The sequence below is a fragment of the Hyperolius riggenbachi genome, chromosome 2, assembly GCF_040937935.1.
Source record: "Hyperolius riggenbachi isolate aHypRig1 chromosome 2, aHypRig1.pri, whole genome shotgun sequence".
In the NCBI taxonomy this organism is placed as follows: domain Eukaryota; kingdom Metazoa; phylum Chordata; class Amphibia; order Anura; family Hyperoliidae; genus Hyperolius; species Hyperolius riggenbachi.
Window position 1 is genome coordinate 220,188,204 of NC_090647.1, and position 16,350 is coordinate 220,204,553.

At 47.5% G+C, this 16,350-nt stretch overlaps 1 protein-coding gene across 3 annotated transcripts in view; it reads left to right on the plus strand.

Annotated features, from left to right (window-relative positions):
- The window catches only part of VWA3B (von Willebrand factor A domain containing 3B), a 189,178-nt gene that overhangs the window by 82,629 nt on the left and 90,199 nt on the right, over window positions 1-16,350 (plus strand). For all 3 annotated transcript variants that reach the window (XM_068268166.1, XM_068268165.1, XM_068268164.1), the window contains exon 20: window positions 9,708-9,826. In XM_068268166.1, the coding sequence (XP_068124267.1) occupies window positions 9,708-9,826 (119 nt within the window). The remainder of the gene's footprint in view (window positions 1-9,707; window positions 9,827-16,350) is intronic.

The following is a 16,350-nucleotide window of genomic DNA, read 5'->3' on the forward strand; positions in this document are numbered from 1 at the left end:
CTTAATAAAAATTGAGAAAAGAACAATACACACACAGGCACAGTATGTGATGATCGTGCTTAATCATTATTTAAAATCTTTGAGAACAAGCACTATACAAACACCAGACTTGGCTATAGCGTGCACAGTTCAATGGAGGGGGCAGACCAATGATGGATGGAGCAGTACACAAGAGATTGGCTTCTAGCATGCAGGGTAAGTGGTTAAGCAATGCGCTTCATTGGTTTTGTTTGGAGATCCAGCTGCACACCTGCCGCCTAGCCCCAGTTCCCTCTTGCACATGTACAAGTTTTACCTCCATTCTCCCATCGTAGACGTATTATCTCATTTAGCACCTGTCAGAGAAGCATTAACATGAAATGAGGGCCTAGGTAACATACGTATCAAATTTGGCTCCTTCTGCCGGCCACCTGTCTTCTTTGGTAATGTAAGATGGGAAAGGGGGTCAGAAAAATGATTCAGCTCTGGCACTTGGGCTGCCTTGACCTGCTTCTTACAGACATTAGGCCTGATTCATCATGCTGAGAAGCTTAGCAGCGCAGCTTAATGTGAAGGAGCGTCCGCTTTGTCTGCCTTACATAGCAGCGCTTGCTGCTATGTAAGGAGTGTGCCTTCCTTAGTTACCCGCTTTGCTTACAAAACAACACGCGTAACTTTAACGCCTCTTGCACACTACATGCAATTCCAATTTGCAAATTTTAATCGATTTTCACATGCGATTACGATTTTCAATTTTTAATCGGTATTGCATGCTGCGTTTTTTTCTACGCTTTTCTGTTGGTAGCATCCAGGGAAAATCGAAATTCAGATATCTCAAATCGGAATCGCAAATTGTATTGCAGCGTGCAGGGGGTCTTACTGCAGGTCGTCCTGTGAAGTATCGTTACCGCGATACTTCACTCATGGCCACTACTATGTTAATTTACATGGTTACAACTTGATGAATCAGGTCCACTGACTATAAATTCTACCACATTTATTGCACTGGAAAAAAAGGTTTTACTTTACTTTACTTTAAATGGTTACATCATTGCTTTTTGCTGTACTTTGATCTATTGTTAATGGTAATTGTATTGCTTTGTGTTCTTGTGTTGCTTGGTTTTTAAATAGTGGGTTCTGTCAGACTTTACTTACTGCAGCATCACAGATATCTGAATGGAAAATGAATAGTCCCCTGAGGTTTGAATGTTTGTGTTCTTCTGTAAATAGAAATTACAGCTTCAGGCTATATTACACCTTCTTTGCAATAATTCCCAGTCAGTTTACTTTTATTAAATAGATTTTCTACATTTATGATGCAATATTTAAGGGAGCAACCCCCTTTTTTGGGCACAATTTCAGACGCAACCTGAAGGATGGATCAGGACATTTTATATCTGTATATCTATATCTATCTATATCTAATGCTGGCGAGTCTGATAATCAGGCAACAATAACATTGCCTGATTCAATTGCACTTAGCCCTAGGTAGGGTGTTAAAATACTCGCTTAGGCGATGTTATCTCCCATCGAGTTCTTTACACCCTATCCTATTGCACTTTTCATGTTGCCAGGAAGCAATGCTTCCCATCAGACATGAGCATTAGCTTAGACTTGCAAAAAGCAGGTCTAAACACGCTAACACACGTCTTCCACTGCTGCATCTGGGTCCGTGCAGTGCCGGACCCTCACAGCTGAGCCAGGCACCTCCAGCCCTGAGCAATTCACTTTACAGCACCACCAAACATCCGTCACCCCAACTCCCTTCACTGTAATATACATCGATCCCCGGCAGGTTTGGCGGTAGATGCAGGCTCAAGCGATGGGTGTAGGTGCAGGCTCTTGCAATGGTTGTAAGTGCAGGTTCTTGCGATGGGTGCGCCCGCATCACCTGGGGGGAGGGGGCAGCGCCCTGGTGCTGAAGGACTGCACCACCACTTGCTCCCCATTTGCCCGGGATAAAGAAGGATCACTCAGGCTTTCGTCTGAGTAATGCTTCCTAACGATTGGCAAAGGAGACCGGTATTAGGATTTGCCGGTAACCCTTGTGTGATAGCCAGGTGATAAGTAGCTCGCATCTGCATGCTACTTATCACCTTGAATTGCATCAGGCCCTATATACAGTATATATATATATATATATATATATATAGAGAGAGAGAGAGAGAGAGAGAGAGAGAGAGAGAGAGAGAGAGAGATAGTGATGTAACAGGCTAGGCCTCTTCCCAAAAAATGCCCTCAGACTCAGTATAGGTACATAGGGGTAGGTAGCCAGGTATAGTTGCCCCAGTTTAGGAAGCCAGTATAGTTGCCCCAGTACATGTAGGTAGTATAGTTGCCTTAGTATAGGTAGCTAGTATAGTTCTCCCCAGTATAGATAGTATAGTTGCCCCAGTATAGGTAGCTAGCATAGTTGCCCGCAGTATAGGTAGTATTGTTGCCCCAGTATAGGTAGCTAGCATAGTTGCCCCCAGTATAGGTAGTATAGTTGCCCCAGTATAGGTATCTAGTTTAGTTGCTCCCAGTATAGGTAGTATAGCTGCCCCAATATAGGTAGTATAGTTTCCCCAGTATAGGTAGCTAGTTTAGTTGCTCCCAGTATAGGTAGTATAACTGCCACAGTATAGGTAGTATAGTCCTGCACATCAACTTGGAGCCTATTCCTCCATGCAGAACAGCTTCAGCTCTTGGATGTTTGCATAGGTCTTTCACCAGCATTTCAATTGGATTAAGTTCGGGACTTTGCCTTGACCATTCAAGATAATTCACGAGAACAAGGTTCTTGTACTGGAATGCATTGTTTTTCTTTTTCAAATGTAATTGTCATTTAAGCCAAAAAATGTTCTTTTGGATTCATTCATCCACAAAAAAATCTTCCAATATCTATGTCTATGGAGGAGATTCTGAAAAAGACACAGGCATCACATTTGTGCACATTTTAATATATTTTTCTATGTGCTTTCACTGACTGAAATGCAGTATGTCTTGAATTCCCATGGTGGAGAACATGCAACTTATAATTGAAAATACTACAATAGATGTCTGTGCAAATGCATGCTGCCTTTTCCAAAACCACCAATAAAAAAAAAGTATACACTAGTGGGGATGAGCCTGCAGAGTATAAAACCTAGAATGGAATTAGGATTACGCAGATGTTGTTAGAAGCCAGTCTAGTCTAGAGGCATTGAAAGCAACTTGTGAGGAAACGCGGAAAAGCCGCCGCTAATACTCAGAGTGAGGCGGCTGACTCCGCGTTCAACATGGCAGCTGGCGCGCAGTCGGAGCACGGAGAAACCGCCGCATGCTCTAACAACAGGGCGGCGGATTCCGCGTCCAATGTGGCAAGTTGCACGCATAGGCCTGCTCCTCTCAGTAATGCGGAATGCGGAGAAAACGCCGCACGTACGGACAGCGGTACGGCGGATTCCGCATCCAACACAGCAGAAACATTACAACACATGACTGGTGTGGCTGGGACTGATAGTCCACACTGGTTTAGGAGGACGCGCGCGCGCGCAGATAGGCAGGGCAGTTATGGCAGTCAGAAGGGGGTCAGCTGACCAAGCCGGTCAGCTGACAATTTCAGCAACTTTCATTGGTCCAGCACTTAGGGGTGGCGCTGGAGAGCACTAGTGTATATATACTGGGTGCTGGTCCTTCATCTGGTGTCTGGCGTTGCGATCACTACGTGGTAGCACTCAAACCTTGTCAGTATCTGTGTTTATTAGACAGTTTCGTAGGTGTTGATGATCACGGAGCTCACACCTTAGCCTAAGAATTCTGTTATTATCTGTATTATTATCTAGACCAGTTTCCAAGGTGTTGATGGCCAAGGAACTCACACCTTACTCTAGGAATTCTGTACCATCTGTATTATTGTTATTATCTAGTCTAGTTCCTGGAGTGTGAGAATCTAGGAGCTCGCACTCAAGCCTAGGCATTGTTGATTATCTGTTATGACCTTCTGCCTTCCTAACCATTCTTCTGATCTCTGATTCTGTACCTTTGTCTTTCTGATACCTTGTTGCCAAACTCTGCTATTCCCTGGATTCTGCATCTGTCTCCTGTCTCTGTACTGTATCTGTCCATGTGTTTACGACCTGACCTGTCCGACCTCGAGAACTATCTCTCCTGTTAGGAGATAGTTCACAGATCTGTTAGTGACACTGCCCATTGGTGTCACTCACGTTCTGTAGTTCCCCTCTCTCAGCCTGGCTCCACCCCTTGGGGAGCATCAGACCTGTGGAAGGAATCTGATCTAGAGCAGTATCTCTTACTGTCTAGCACCTATCTTACGGGTGCTTTCCTCAAAGTATTACTGTTGCACCAAACACTCTCATCTCTCAGGTTTCCAGAGGTTAGAAGATATATCTGATTATCGGTGATACTGCAGATCATCAATAATCGGGTATATATCTGCATTCTCGGTGATACTGCAGATCACCGGTAATCAGACCCAGAGAGGGTTACACCGATCAATACAGAACGCCAGACCAAAAATGCAAATGGACGCACACACTGACCGTCTAGGCGCACTTACCACTTCGGTGGACTCTAGCAACCAAGTGCTGGGTAATCACAAAGCGATGATTGACGCTTTGTCCGGTTCTTTACGAACCCTGCAGACGGCAGTGGACGAGGTGCGATCCCCTGCTAGCACAGACATACGTATGCCTGTACCTGAAAAGTTTTCCGGTCACAGATCTGACTTTCGAAATTTTAGGAGTAGAGTGTTGTCATACTTTGAGTTGAGATCTAGATCTTCAGGAACCATGACCCAAAGGGTCACGTTTATTAAGACTTTGTTATCAGGCGATTCCCAGACCTGGGCATACAGTTTACCCGCTGGGGATTTAGCTCTAACCTCTGTAGACGAATTTTTTAAGGCTATAGCAGTAATTTGACGATCCAGACATTGCCTCGACTTCTGAGCGGAAGCTCAAGTTGTTGCGTCAAGGCAAGAGTCCGGTCGAGGAGTATGCTGCCGAATTTAGGAGGTGGTCAGTTTCAGCCAGGTGGGACACCTCTGCTCTCTTAGACTGTTTCTTGTCAGGGTTGTCAGATGAAGTCTCTGATCTTATGTCAAGTCAGCCCAAGCCCAAAACCGTCGATGAGGCCATTTCATCAGCAATCAGGATTGATCGCAGATTACGTTATCAACGGCAGACTCGGGGTAGAAACAACGTTAAAATGGTGTCCTACGCTGCGCCTCCGGTGACTCCGTCCCCTCCCGTCTCACCTTCCCCTGAGCCAATGCAGATTGGTCGGTCAAAACTGTCCCAGGTGGAGCGGAGACGCAGGATTTCTGAACAGTTGTGTCTTTATTGTGCAGAGGGTGGTCATAGAGTACGAAATTGCCCTAAAAAGTCGGGAAACGCCACTGCCTAGGAGTAGTTGGGGGTAATACCCTAGGCGTACAGCTCTTACCCCTAGAGGATAAGCGGTTACTCCTTCCTTGTATGATCAAATGGGGGGATAAATCTGAAGTCTCTGAGGCCTTTATTGATTCAGACTCAGCGGCTAATTTTATGGATTACGAATTTGCCAAGAAATTGGGTGTTCCACTCACCCCGGTCAAACCACCTCTGCAGGTTACGGCAGTGGACGATTCCCCCTTACAGCGTAACCATCTGCTGTCTCAGACACCGGAGGTGGAAGTCACTATAGGGGTGGTGCATAGAGAGAAATTGCAGTTTTTTGTATTGCGCATGACAACCTCCACAATCATCCTTGGCATGCCGTGGTTACACCTTCACTCCCCTCAGATAAATTGGGCTACCGGTCAGCTAACGAGCTGGTCAGCCCACTGTTTTCGTCATTGTTTGGTGAAGGTGACCTTAGGCCAGACCAGGATTCATGTGGAGGGTGTTCCGGAACAATATGCAGAGTTTTCGGACGTGTTTTGTCCCAAAGCTGCCGATAAATTACCTCTACATCGCCCTTTCGATTGCCCGATTGATCTCCGATCAGGTTGTATGCCCCCTGGAGGTCATCTCTTCAATTTGTTTGGGCCAGAAAAGGTGGCCATGCAAGAGTATATCCGTGAAAACTTAGCTAAGGGTTTCATTCGTCCTTCCCGGTCGCCTGCCGGTGCAGGGGTTTTTTTTCTAAAAAAAAAAGAAGGAGGCCTTCGGCCATGCATTGATTACCGGGGTCTGAATAAAATCACAGTTAAAAATTGTTATCCGTTACCTTTGATAGACGATTTATTCACTCAAGTCACCAATGCTAAGATTTTTTCAAAATTGGATTTGCGAGGTGCATACAATCTGGTGCGGATCAGAGTGGGCGATGAATGGAAGACGGCCTTTAACACACTCGACGGGCATTACGAGTATCTGGTGATGCCCTTCGGGTTGTGTAACACCCCGGCCGTCTTCCAGGAACTCATTAATGAAGTTTTCAGGGAGGTGTTGGGTAAATTTGTCCTAATATACCTGGACGATATATTGATCTTCTCTGACAACCTCTCTGAGCACAGGGCTCATGTCAAATTCGTGCTGCACAAACTCAGACAAAACAGGCTTTATGCTAAATTGGAGAAATGCATTTTTGAGGTGACATCTGTCGCTTTTCTGGGATACATAATTTCCACCTCGGGCCTTTCTATGGATCCCGCCAAAGTCTCTGCTGTCCTGGAATGGCCCCAACCAGTAGGACTCAAATCTCTTCAGAGATTTCTAGGGTTTGCGAATTACTATAGAAGGTTCATAAAGGGGTACTCCACAGTCATAGCACCCCTCACCAGTCTCACTAAAAAAGGTGCAGATACCAACCATTGGTCCCCCGAAGCTCTGCCCGCTTTCTCCGCTTTGAAAGAATTGTTTTGCTCTGCACCCATATTGAGACACGTGGACACCTCTTATCTATTCATTGTAGAGGTTGACGCCTCAGAGGTTGGAGTAGGGGCTGTGCTGTCTCAACGCTCTGGGTTGCAGGGAAGATTGCACCCGTGTGCCTATTTCTCTCGGAGGTTTTCTCCAGCAGAGAAAAACTACGATATAGGCAACAGGGAGCTCCTAGCCATTAAGTTGGCCTTTGAAGAATGGCGTCATTGGTTAGAAGGAGCAGAACATACGATTACAGTCTACACTGATCACAAAAATTTCGAATACATTGAGGGGGCTAAGAGATTGAGTCCGCGTTAGGCTCGGTGGTCACTGTTTTTCTCGAGATTTAGATTTGTAATTACGTACACTCCAGGTAGCAAAAAAATTAAGGCAGATGCCTTGTCCAGATGTTTTGAGCCGGAGACAGCACAGCCCTCAGAATCTGAAACCATTGTTCCACAGAAGGTAGTACTGGGAGCCACAGAAACTTGGAAAGACTGGACGGAGACTTTGAGTCCCTTCCAGCAGGATGTCCCTGAGGGAAAGCCTGAAGGGGTTATGTTTGTGCCACTGCCCTTTCGTCTCCAGGTTTTGCAGATGTTTCACTCACACAAGAATGCTGGGCACCCAGGGGCCTCCAGAACGCAAGACTTGGTTGCTAGATGTGCTTGGTGGCCTTCTTTGGCAACAGACTGCAAGGAGTATGTCAGAGAGTGTGCAGTGTGTGCAAAAAGCAAACCCTCCCGTCTGGCACCTGTGGGAACGTTGCAGCCTTTGCCCACCCCGAGTGAACCATGGACCCATCTGTCCATGGATTTTGTAGGTGAGCTTCCTAGGTCTGAAGGCATGTCGGTCATTTGGGTGGTAGTCGACCGTTTCAGTAAAATGGCCCATTTTGTGCCCTTGAAAGGACTCCCCTCGGCCCAGGAGTTGGCCAATCTTTTCATCATCCACGTTTTCCGACTTCATGGCATTCCGGAAAACATAGTGTGAGATCGGGGAGTCCAATTTGTCTCTAAATTTTGGAGGGCATTTTGCCATCAAATGGGCATGGAACTGTCATTTTCGTTGGGCTACCACCCACAGACCAATGGTCAGATGGAGAGGGTTAATCAGTCATTGGAGCATTTTTTGAGGTGTTATGTTGCAGAGGCGCAAACTGATTGGGTCAAGTTCTTGCCATAAGCAGAATTTGCACACAATAATTTGAAAAGCTCTTCCTCTGGGTTCTCTCCATTTCAGGTGGTAACTGGAAAGTTGCCCAAGTTTTCCCCATTGCCAGTAGCCTCCACTCCGTTTCCAGCTCTGGAGGCTTGGCAAAAGTCGTTCAAAGCCATTTGGGGGATCGTGAAAAGCAATTTGGAAAAGGCTTTTCAAAGTCAGAAAGGTCAAGCTGACAAGAAACGTTCCTTAGAGTGGAAGTTCCGACCAGGAGACCTGGTCTGGGTGTCCACACGTCATTTAACCCTGAAACAACCCTCGCCCAAGTTAGGTCCCAGGTTTGTGGGCCCCTTTTCTGTGACCAGGAAGATCAACAATGCTACTTATGCCATCGATCTTCCTGCTAGCATGCGTGGTGTAAGATCTTTTCATGTGTCCCTGCTTAAACCAGCAGTCCATGTGGGTACCAATCCTCCTCCTCCTCCTGTGAGAGTAGACGACCAACCTGAGTATGAAGTAGAGAAAATTTTAGATTCATGAGTAGTCCACACTGGTTTAGGAGGACGCGCGCGCGCAGAGAGGCAGGGCCTTTATGGCAGTCAGAAGGGGGTCAGCTGACCATGCCGGTCAGCTAACAATTGTCAGCTCACCGGCTTGGTCAGATGACAATTTCAGCAACTTTCATTGGTCCAGCACTTAGGGGTGGCACTGGAGAGCGCTAGTGTATATATACTGGGTGCTGGTCATTCATCTGGTGTCTGGCGTTGCGATCACTACGTGGTAGCACTCAGACCTTGTCAGTATCTGTGTTTATTAGACAGTTTCGTAGGTGTTGATGATTACGGAGCTCACACCTTAGCCTAGGAATTCTGTTATTATCTGTATTATTATCTAGACCAGTTTCCAAGGTGTTGATGGCCAAGGAACTCACACCTTAGTCTAGGAATTCTGTACCATCTGTATTATTGTTATTATCTAGTCTAGTTCCTGGAGTGTGGGAATCTAGGAGCTCGCACTCAAGCCTAGGCATTGTTGATTATCTGTTATGACCTTCTGCCTTCCTGATCATTATTCTGATCTCTGATTCTGTACCTTTGTCTTTTTGATACCTTGTTGCCAAACTCTGCTAGTCCCTGGATTCTGCATCTGTCTCCTGTCTCTGTACTGTATCTGTCCGTGTGTTTACGACCTGGCCTGTCCGACCTCGAGAACTATCTCTCTTGTTAGGAGATAGTTCACAGATCTGTTAGTGACACTGCCCATTTGTGTCACTCACGTTCTGTCCTTCCCACTCTCTCAGCCTGGCTCCGCCCCTTGGGGAGCATCAGACCTGTGGAAGGAATCTGATCTAGAGCAGTATCTCTTACTGTCTAGCACCTATCTTACAGGTGCTTTCCTCAAAGTATTACTGTTGCACCAAACACTCTCATCTCTCAGGTGTCCAGAGGTTAGAAGATATATTTGATTATCGGTGATACTGCAGATCATCAATAATCGGGTATATATCTGCATTCTCGGTGATACTGCAGATCACCGGTAATCAGACCCTCTCTGTGTTACACCGATCGTTACACAACTTCTTGTAATTTATTCATGGAAAGGTAAATGATATGACAACTACTACAAAATAACTATTTCACCACAGTGATAACACTATGCAAATGTTAGGTAGCAATCAATATGAATGTAGTAATGTGTCTTAGAACTGCAAATGTTAATTTACTTTGATTATTTCAGGTGTTCCCATTGGCTCATGTAAGTGGAAGCAGGAAACTTATCACATTAATTAATCCCCAAGCTGTGAATCTTACAGACTACAAGGAGAAGCTTGAGCATGCTATTAAGTCATATGAAAGGTACACTGTTTATCCTAAGTATGCTATTTACTTGACAATGTAGAATAACAACAAGGATTCATTTACATGATGTATTTCTGGCACCTTTCCTCAAAAGTAAAAAAAAAAAATATTTAGCAGATGTAATTAATTAGACACAGAGGGCTTGATTCACTAAATATCATGCCTTATCAGAGTTAACACGCCTTATCAGAGTAGCATAGCGAGCGCTACAGACTTATGCCTGCTAATTGGCAATGACGAGAGCTCCACTCATCCTGCCCCGAGCCCCTGCGAGTCCAATCACTTTAAAGGACATTATCCCTGCTCTTTGATTGGCCTAATAGGCTGCCTGTCCCAGGCGAACCAAGCGGCCGCTTTGGGCCTGACCCACAGAAGGGCCACCCATGCTGCCAGGCTGCCCTGTCTGTGACTTGTATGGCTGCCTCGCTGCCTCCCTGTCACTCACATGCAGACCTCAGATCAGCGACAATGTGAACAGAAGGGAGAGCGGTGCAGTGACCAGAGTACACTTTAGATGCAGAAGTAAGGTCATTGCTCATTTTCTTCATTTGAAGTTTGCCGCACGGTTACTATGCACCTCTCTCTTTGGGTTGCTGCCTATGCTCCTCTCTTCGGGTTTCCTGACGACCTGCAGGCACGTAAGTGTTGAGGATGGAGAGCCAGAGGGGTGCTACATACCCCTGCTGACAGCAATGTCCTATATGGGGGGTCTTTAGCTACCTGAGGGTGGCCATCTTTCCTGTGGGGGCACATTGGCTACCTACATAGGGGTGGCTACCTTTACTGCGGTGACACCTGGGCTACCTATACTGGTGCTGGCTACCTATACTGGGGGGTGCAACTTTGGCTACCTACCTTTACTGGAGGACGACCTAGTGGGGGGGGGTACCTTTGCCTACCTATTATAATGGGAGAAGGGGGGGGGGCACAATGTACGTGCCACTTGTGGCAGAAAAAAAAACTTAGCAGCACCCCGTCTGATGTCAATAACTAGAAATCTGGTTGGTTGTTTTGCGTTATTGCATTTTACACATCACCTAATTATGTAATCCTGTAATCTAGATAGATAACCTGGTGGAACAGACTTAAAAATATTAGTTTAAGCATTGGACAGGATGCTGATTCATAAAAGCAATATTCTGGCGTCTAAATGTCTTTATTAATCTCCCTGACTGACTGTGGTATGAGAATCTGATATTTTCTCAAGAGAAGTTGAACAGAAATCTGTACATGGGCATAAAAAGCAAAGTGGTGGCTATGTACCCCAGGAACTGTGGGTTGGTGTTACATTGTCATGATTACTCATACTGTACATGCAATACACAGCAAAAACCTGGTAGTCGCTCAATCAGGCTGCTAACCGTCATTATCAGCTGATAACCATCATTGGAGCTCACAAGACTGGTGCAAATATACAGAGCAACATGTAAAGGGAGCCAGGCTCAAAACAAACAGATCGCCAGCGGCCAACACAGCATCCCAAAATAAATAACATTGTTGGTTAAGCCCCTGTGCTAGCGTCAAGGCCAATCTCTCAGAAGGGTCCCTACGCTAATGGTGTACAAGGTGCAAAGTGACAAAAACCAACATGTTTCATTTCTAGGAGGCTTTGTCAGGGTAAAAATAGTAAAAACACAGTACACACACAACCACCACCCACCATCCCCAAAACAAATAATTCACATCAAATAAAACATAAATGTTAAATGTGGGAGTGGCTTTGGACCACACCCACTGACTAGGGTGGACCCCCACTCATTTAAAGTGATCCTTAAGTCTATCCAAAAAAATGAGATTTACTCACCTGGGGCTTCCCTCAGCCCCCTGCAGCCGATCGGTGCCTTCGCAGCCCCGCTCCGATGCTCCTGCACCAGCCGGCGAACACTTCCGGTTTGGCTGTCACCGGCCGACAGGCATGGAAACGCGAGTGATTCTCCGCGTTCCCAGCCATAATATTGCCCCCTATGCGGCTATTGCGGCCAGGAGGCCCTTCGGCTGCAGGGGGCTGAGGGAAGCCCCAGGTGAGTAAATCTCATTTTTTTGGATAGACTTAAGGACCACTTTAAGAGCAACTCTCGAGGTGGCCGGTAGCTCTGACTTGGGGTTCTGTATATTATCGGTTTTGTTTTGTTTTATACCATTCAGGGGCGTAGCTAGAAATGACTGGGCCCCATAGCAAAAAAAAATTATGGCCCCCCCCCCCCCCACCTTCCAACCCCACAGACCTCGGACCTCCCACCCAAACATTTTGTGGGGAAATCTGATTTCCCCACAAAACGCAACCAGATTGTCGGCAGATTTCCACACAATATGCAACCAGATTGTCGTCAGATTTCCACACAATATGCAACCAGATTGTTGGCAGATTTCCCCACAAAACGCAACCAGATTGTCGGCAGATTTCCACACAATATGCAACCAGATTGTCGGCAGATTTCCCCACAAAATGCAACCAGATTGTTGACAGATTTACCCAAAAATTGCAACCAGATTGGCAGCAGATTTCCCCCAAAAAATGCAACCAAATTGGCAGCAGATTTCCCAAAAAAATGCAACCAGATTGGCATCAGATTTCCCAAAAAAATGCAACCAGATTGTCGGCAGATTTTCCTACAAAATGCAACCAGATTGTCTGCAGATTTCCCCATAAAATGCAATCAGATTATCGCCAGATTTCCCGACAAAATGCAATCAGATTGTGGCAAAATTTCACCAACAAAATGCAATCAGATTGTCGCCAGATTTCCCCACAAAATGCAGTATATGTAGCCAGGTCTATAGTGGGATAACATTAATTACCTGGAGGGAGGGTGGTTGGGCAGGCTGGCACGCTTTTTGCAGCGCAGGCACTGCACTGGGTAGGCAGTTAGGTAGCTGGGTGGGAGGGTAGGCAGTTAGGTAGCCAGGTAGGCAGATAGGTAGCTAGGTGGCAGGGTAGGCAGATAGGTAGCTATGTGACAGGGCAGGCAGATAAGTAGATGGGTAGGCAGTTAGGTAGAAGGGTAGGCAGATAGGTAGCTGGGTGGCAGGGTAGGCAGTTAGGTAGCTGTGTGACAGGGTAGGCAGATAGCTAGCTGTGTGGCAGGGTAGGCAATTAGGTAGCTGGGTGGAAGGGTAGGCAGTTAGGTAGCTGGGTGGAAGGGTGGGCAGTTAGGTAGCTGGGTGGGCAGTTAGGTAGCTGGGTGGGCAGTTAGGTAGCTGGGTGGGCAGTTAGGTAGCTGGGTGGGAGGGTGGGCAGTTAGGTAGCCTCGGTTAGGCAGCCGGGTGGGCGGTTAGGCGGCTCCGGTTAGGCAGCTTTGGGCAGTTAGGCAGCTGGGTGGTCGGTTAGGGCTGGGTGGGTGGGTTAGGCAGCGGGGTGGGTGGCTGGGTGGGCGGTTAGGCAGCTGGGTGGGTTGCTGGGTGGGCGGTTAGGCAGCTGGATGGGTGGGTAGGTGGGTGGGTGGGTGGTTAGGCAGCTGGATGGGTGGGTGGGTGATTAGGCAGGTGGGTGGGTGGATAATTAGGCAGCTGGGTGGGTGGGTGGATAATTAGGCAGCTGATGGCTGGGTGGGTAATTAGGCAGCTGGGTGGGTGGGCTTTGTGCTGGTAATTAGGCAGCTGGGTGGGTGGGTGGATAATTAGGCAGCTGATGGCTGGGTGGGTAATTAGGCAGCTGGGTGGGTGGGCTTTGTGCTGGTAATTAGGCAGCTGGGTGGGTGGGTAGGTGGGTGGGTGGTTAGGCAGCTGGATGGGTGGGTAGGTGGGTGGGTGGTTAGGCAGCTGGATGGGTGGGTGATTAGGCAGGTGGGTGGGTGGATAATTAGGCAGCTGGGTGGGTGGGTGGATAATTAGGCAGCTGATGGCTGGGTGGGTAATTAGGCAGCTGGGTGGGTGGGCTTTGTGCTGGTAATTAGGCAGCTTGGTGGGTGGGTGGATAATTAGGCAGCTGATGGCTGGGTGGGTAATTAAGCAGCTGGGTGGGTGGGCTTTGTGCTGGTAATTAGGCAGCTGGGTGGGTGGGTAATTAGGCAGCTGGGTGGGTGGGTAATTAGGCAGCTGGGTGGGTGGGTAATTAGGCAGCTGGGTTGGAGGGTAATTAGGCAACTGGGTTGGTGGGTAATTAGGCAGCTGGGTGGGTGGGTAATTAGGCAGCTGGGTGGGTGGGTAATTAGGCAGCTGGGTGGGTGGGTAATTAGGCAACTGGGTGTGTAATTGGGTGGGTGGGTAATTAGGCAGCTGGGTGGGTGCTGGTAAGTAGTCAGCTGGGTGGGTGGGTAATTAGGCGGGTGGGTGGGTAATTAGGCGGGTGGGTGGGTAATTAGGCAGCTGGGTGGGTTAGGCAGCTGGGTGAGTAATTAGGCGGCTGGTTGGGTGGCTAATTAGGCAGCTGGGTGGGTGGCTAATTAGGCGGGTGGGTGGCTAGTGGGGTGGGGGCCCGACTCCTATCCCCCCCTGTCTCACCTGGGGTCCGGAGTCCCCCCTCCTTTTACGAGCGGCGGCGGGAAGTGCGGCATATTCAGCAGGCTCCGGCAGGGTAATCAGCCGCTAGAGGTCCAGCTGCCTCCAGGCTACGGTGTCTCCTCTGTATGCCGCGCGCAATAAACCAGGAAGCAGTGCGCGCGGCATACAGAGGAGACAGTAGCCCGGAGGCAGCTGGACCTCTAGCGGCTGATTACCCCCGCCGGAGCCTGCTGAATATGCCGCACCTCCCGCCGCCGCTGGTAAAAGGAGGGGGGGGGGGGCCCGCCGAGATGAGGGAGGGGGGCGGGGGCCCGTCACGGCACGGCAGTATAATAAAAAAAAATAAAAAGTACTCTCAGGCAGCTGCGGGCCCCCTGTGACTTAGGGCTGCCGCGGGGCCCCGTAACACCGCTATGGCTGCTCTCCCCATTGCTACGCCACTGATACCATTGTCTTTAGAGCCAGGGTGCACTTTGGGGACACGTTTTTTCAGTATTTATTCCCTGACACAACCAAACCTGTTTGTTTGTTTCTTATGCTGGGGATACATGGGTCGATCCGGCGGCCGATTAGCCACCGGATCGACCCCAGCCGCGTCCCCGCGGATCGATTGCCGCTCGTCCCCGCCGGCGCTTCTTTATCAGCGCTCGATTCCCTGCCATTGTCCGCCGGCGGGGATCGAACGGCTTGATCGGGCCAGCTGAATATTATCAGCTGGCCGGATCAGCTGGTCGATACACGGTACAGAAACGTACTGTGTATCCCCAGCATTAGATTTTAAACTAGTGCTTCTCCTCATGGGAGAGTCTCAGTATCAACTGTATTGTTTACAAAAGCACTCCCTGGGGAGGATCTATATGAAGATGCCAGGCAGCCTTCCTACTCGTTTGCACACTATTTTGGCAGTTGGACTAAGCAACTGCCATCCAGGAAGAGCTTTCGTAAGTAAATACCTGAGAATCCCCCATGAGGATATAGACTAGTCCAAAACCTGTCAGACATGTCAGATTTTTACTACCTACTGTGACAGGAACATAGTAAAACAGTAATTTATAGTACGTTTTACTCTGGGAGAAAGGTACAGTTTATATGCATGTTATTTAAGATTTAGAATTTTTCACGTAGTTGTACTTTATTTAACCACTAGGCTTTGCAAAATACAGTTGCAGAGGTTGACCACATCCATGGTTGCCAAAGATTCTTCTTCTTATATGTCCATGCGTCAATAAATTGGATCACTTTCACCAATGACTTTATGCCATAGGGCATGCACTTTGAGTCCTATAGAAGAAAATGCTTTATAAATGTTATTGTATTGTATATGGTCCAGGTACTTTCATAGAACATTGAATTTGTGGAATGTAGAGTCCTTTCAGCTTTTTCTTGATAATCTGTTTTCATATAAAGCACCTAAAAATGGATCATTCTGATGAGCCAGAAGGGGTGGGGTTGTCAAGCTTCAGCCTTTTCAATGCTGCTGGCATCACACTGGTGACTGGACTTCTTAGTGATAGGGTAAGATCAGTGACGTAGCTATAGGATGCAGGGCCCTTGTACAAGAGGGGCCCACTAGGGGCCCTCCCTCAACTGCAGTATAAGCTATTCAATGGTGCTATGCTGGTGATTACTTCTATATATGCTTTGAATAGTGGTAACCATTCATTAACAGACTGTTCTCCTCCTCTGCTTACACCTCTCATACTGTGGATGTCATTAGCAGGTCTTGTTGTGCCATATATATTGTTATGCATAGAATGTATTCAAAGTGCAGTCTGCATCTTCTGGGGGCCCGATATAAAACCTGCATGGGGCCCAAATGTCCTTAGCTACGCTGGTGGATAAGATGAATACTGCTTTAGTTTTGTGACCAAACAGGTGTACATACAAGAGAAAAGTGATGAGATAGGTGGAAGTCAGTATAGTTACAATTGTAACTGTATTTATAGACTCAGAATATTATAACACATATCAATAGTAAATGATAAACACCCTTCACCCCTATTTCCAGTTCCATGATCACATCTGTTTTTCACAGCCTGAGGAATGCATACTTGCAAGAGCAACTCCAAAAATACAGTTTC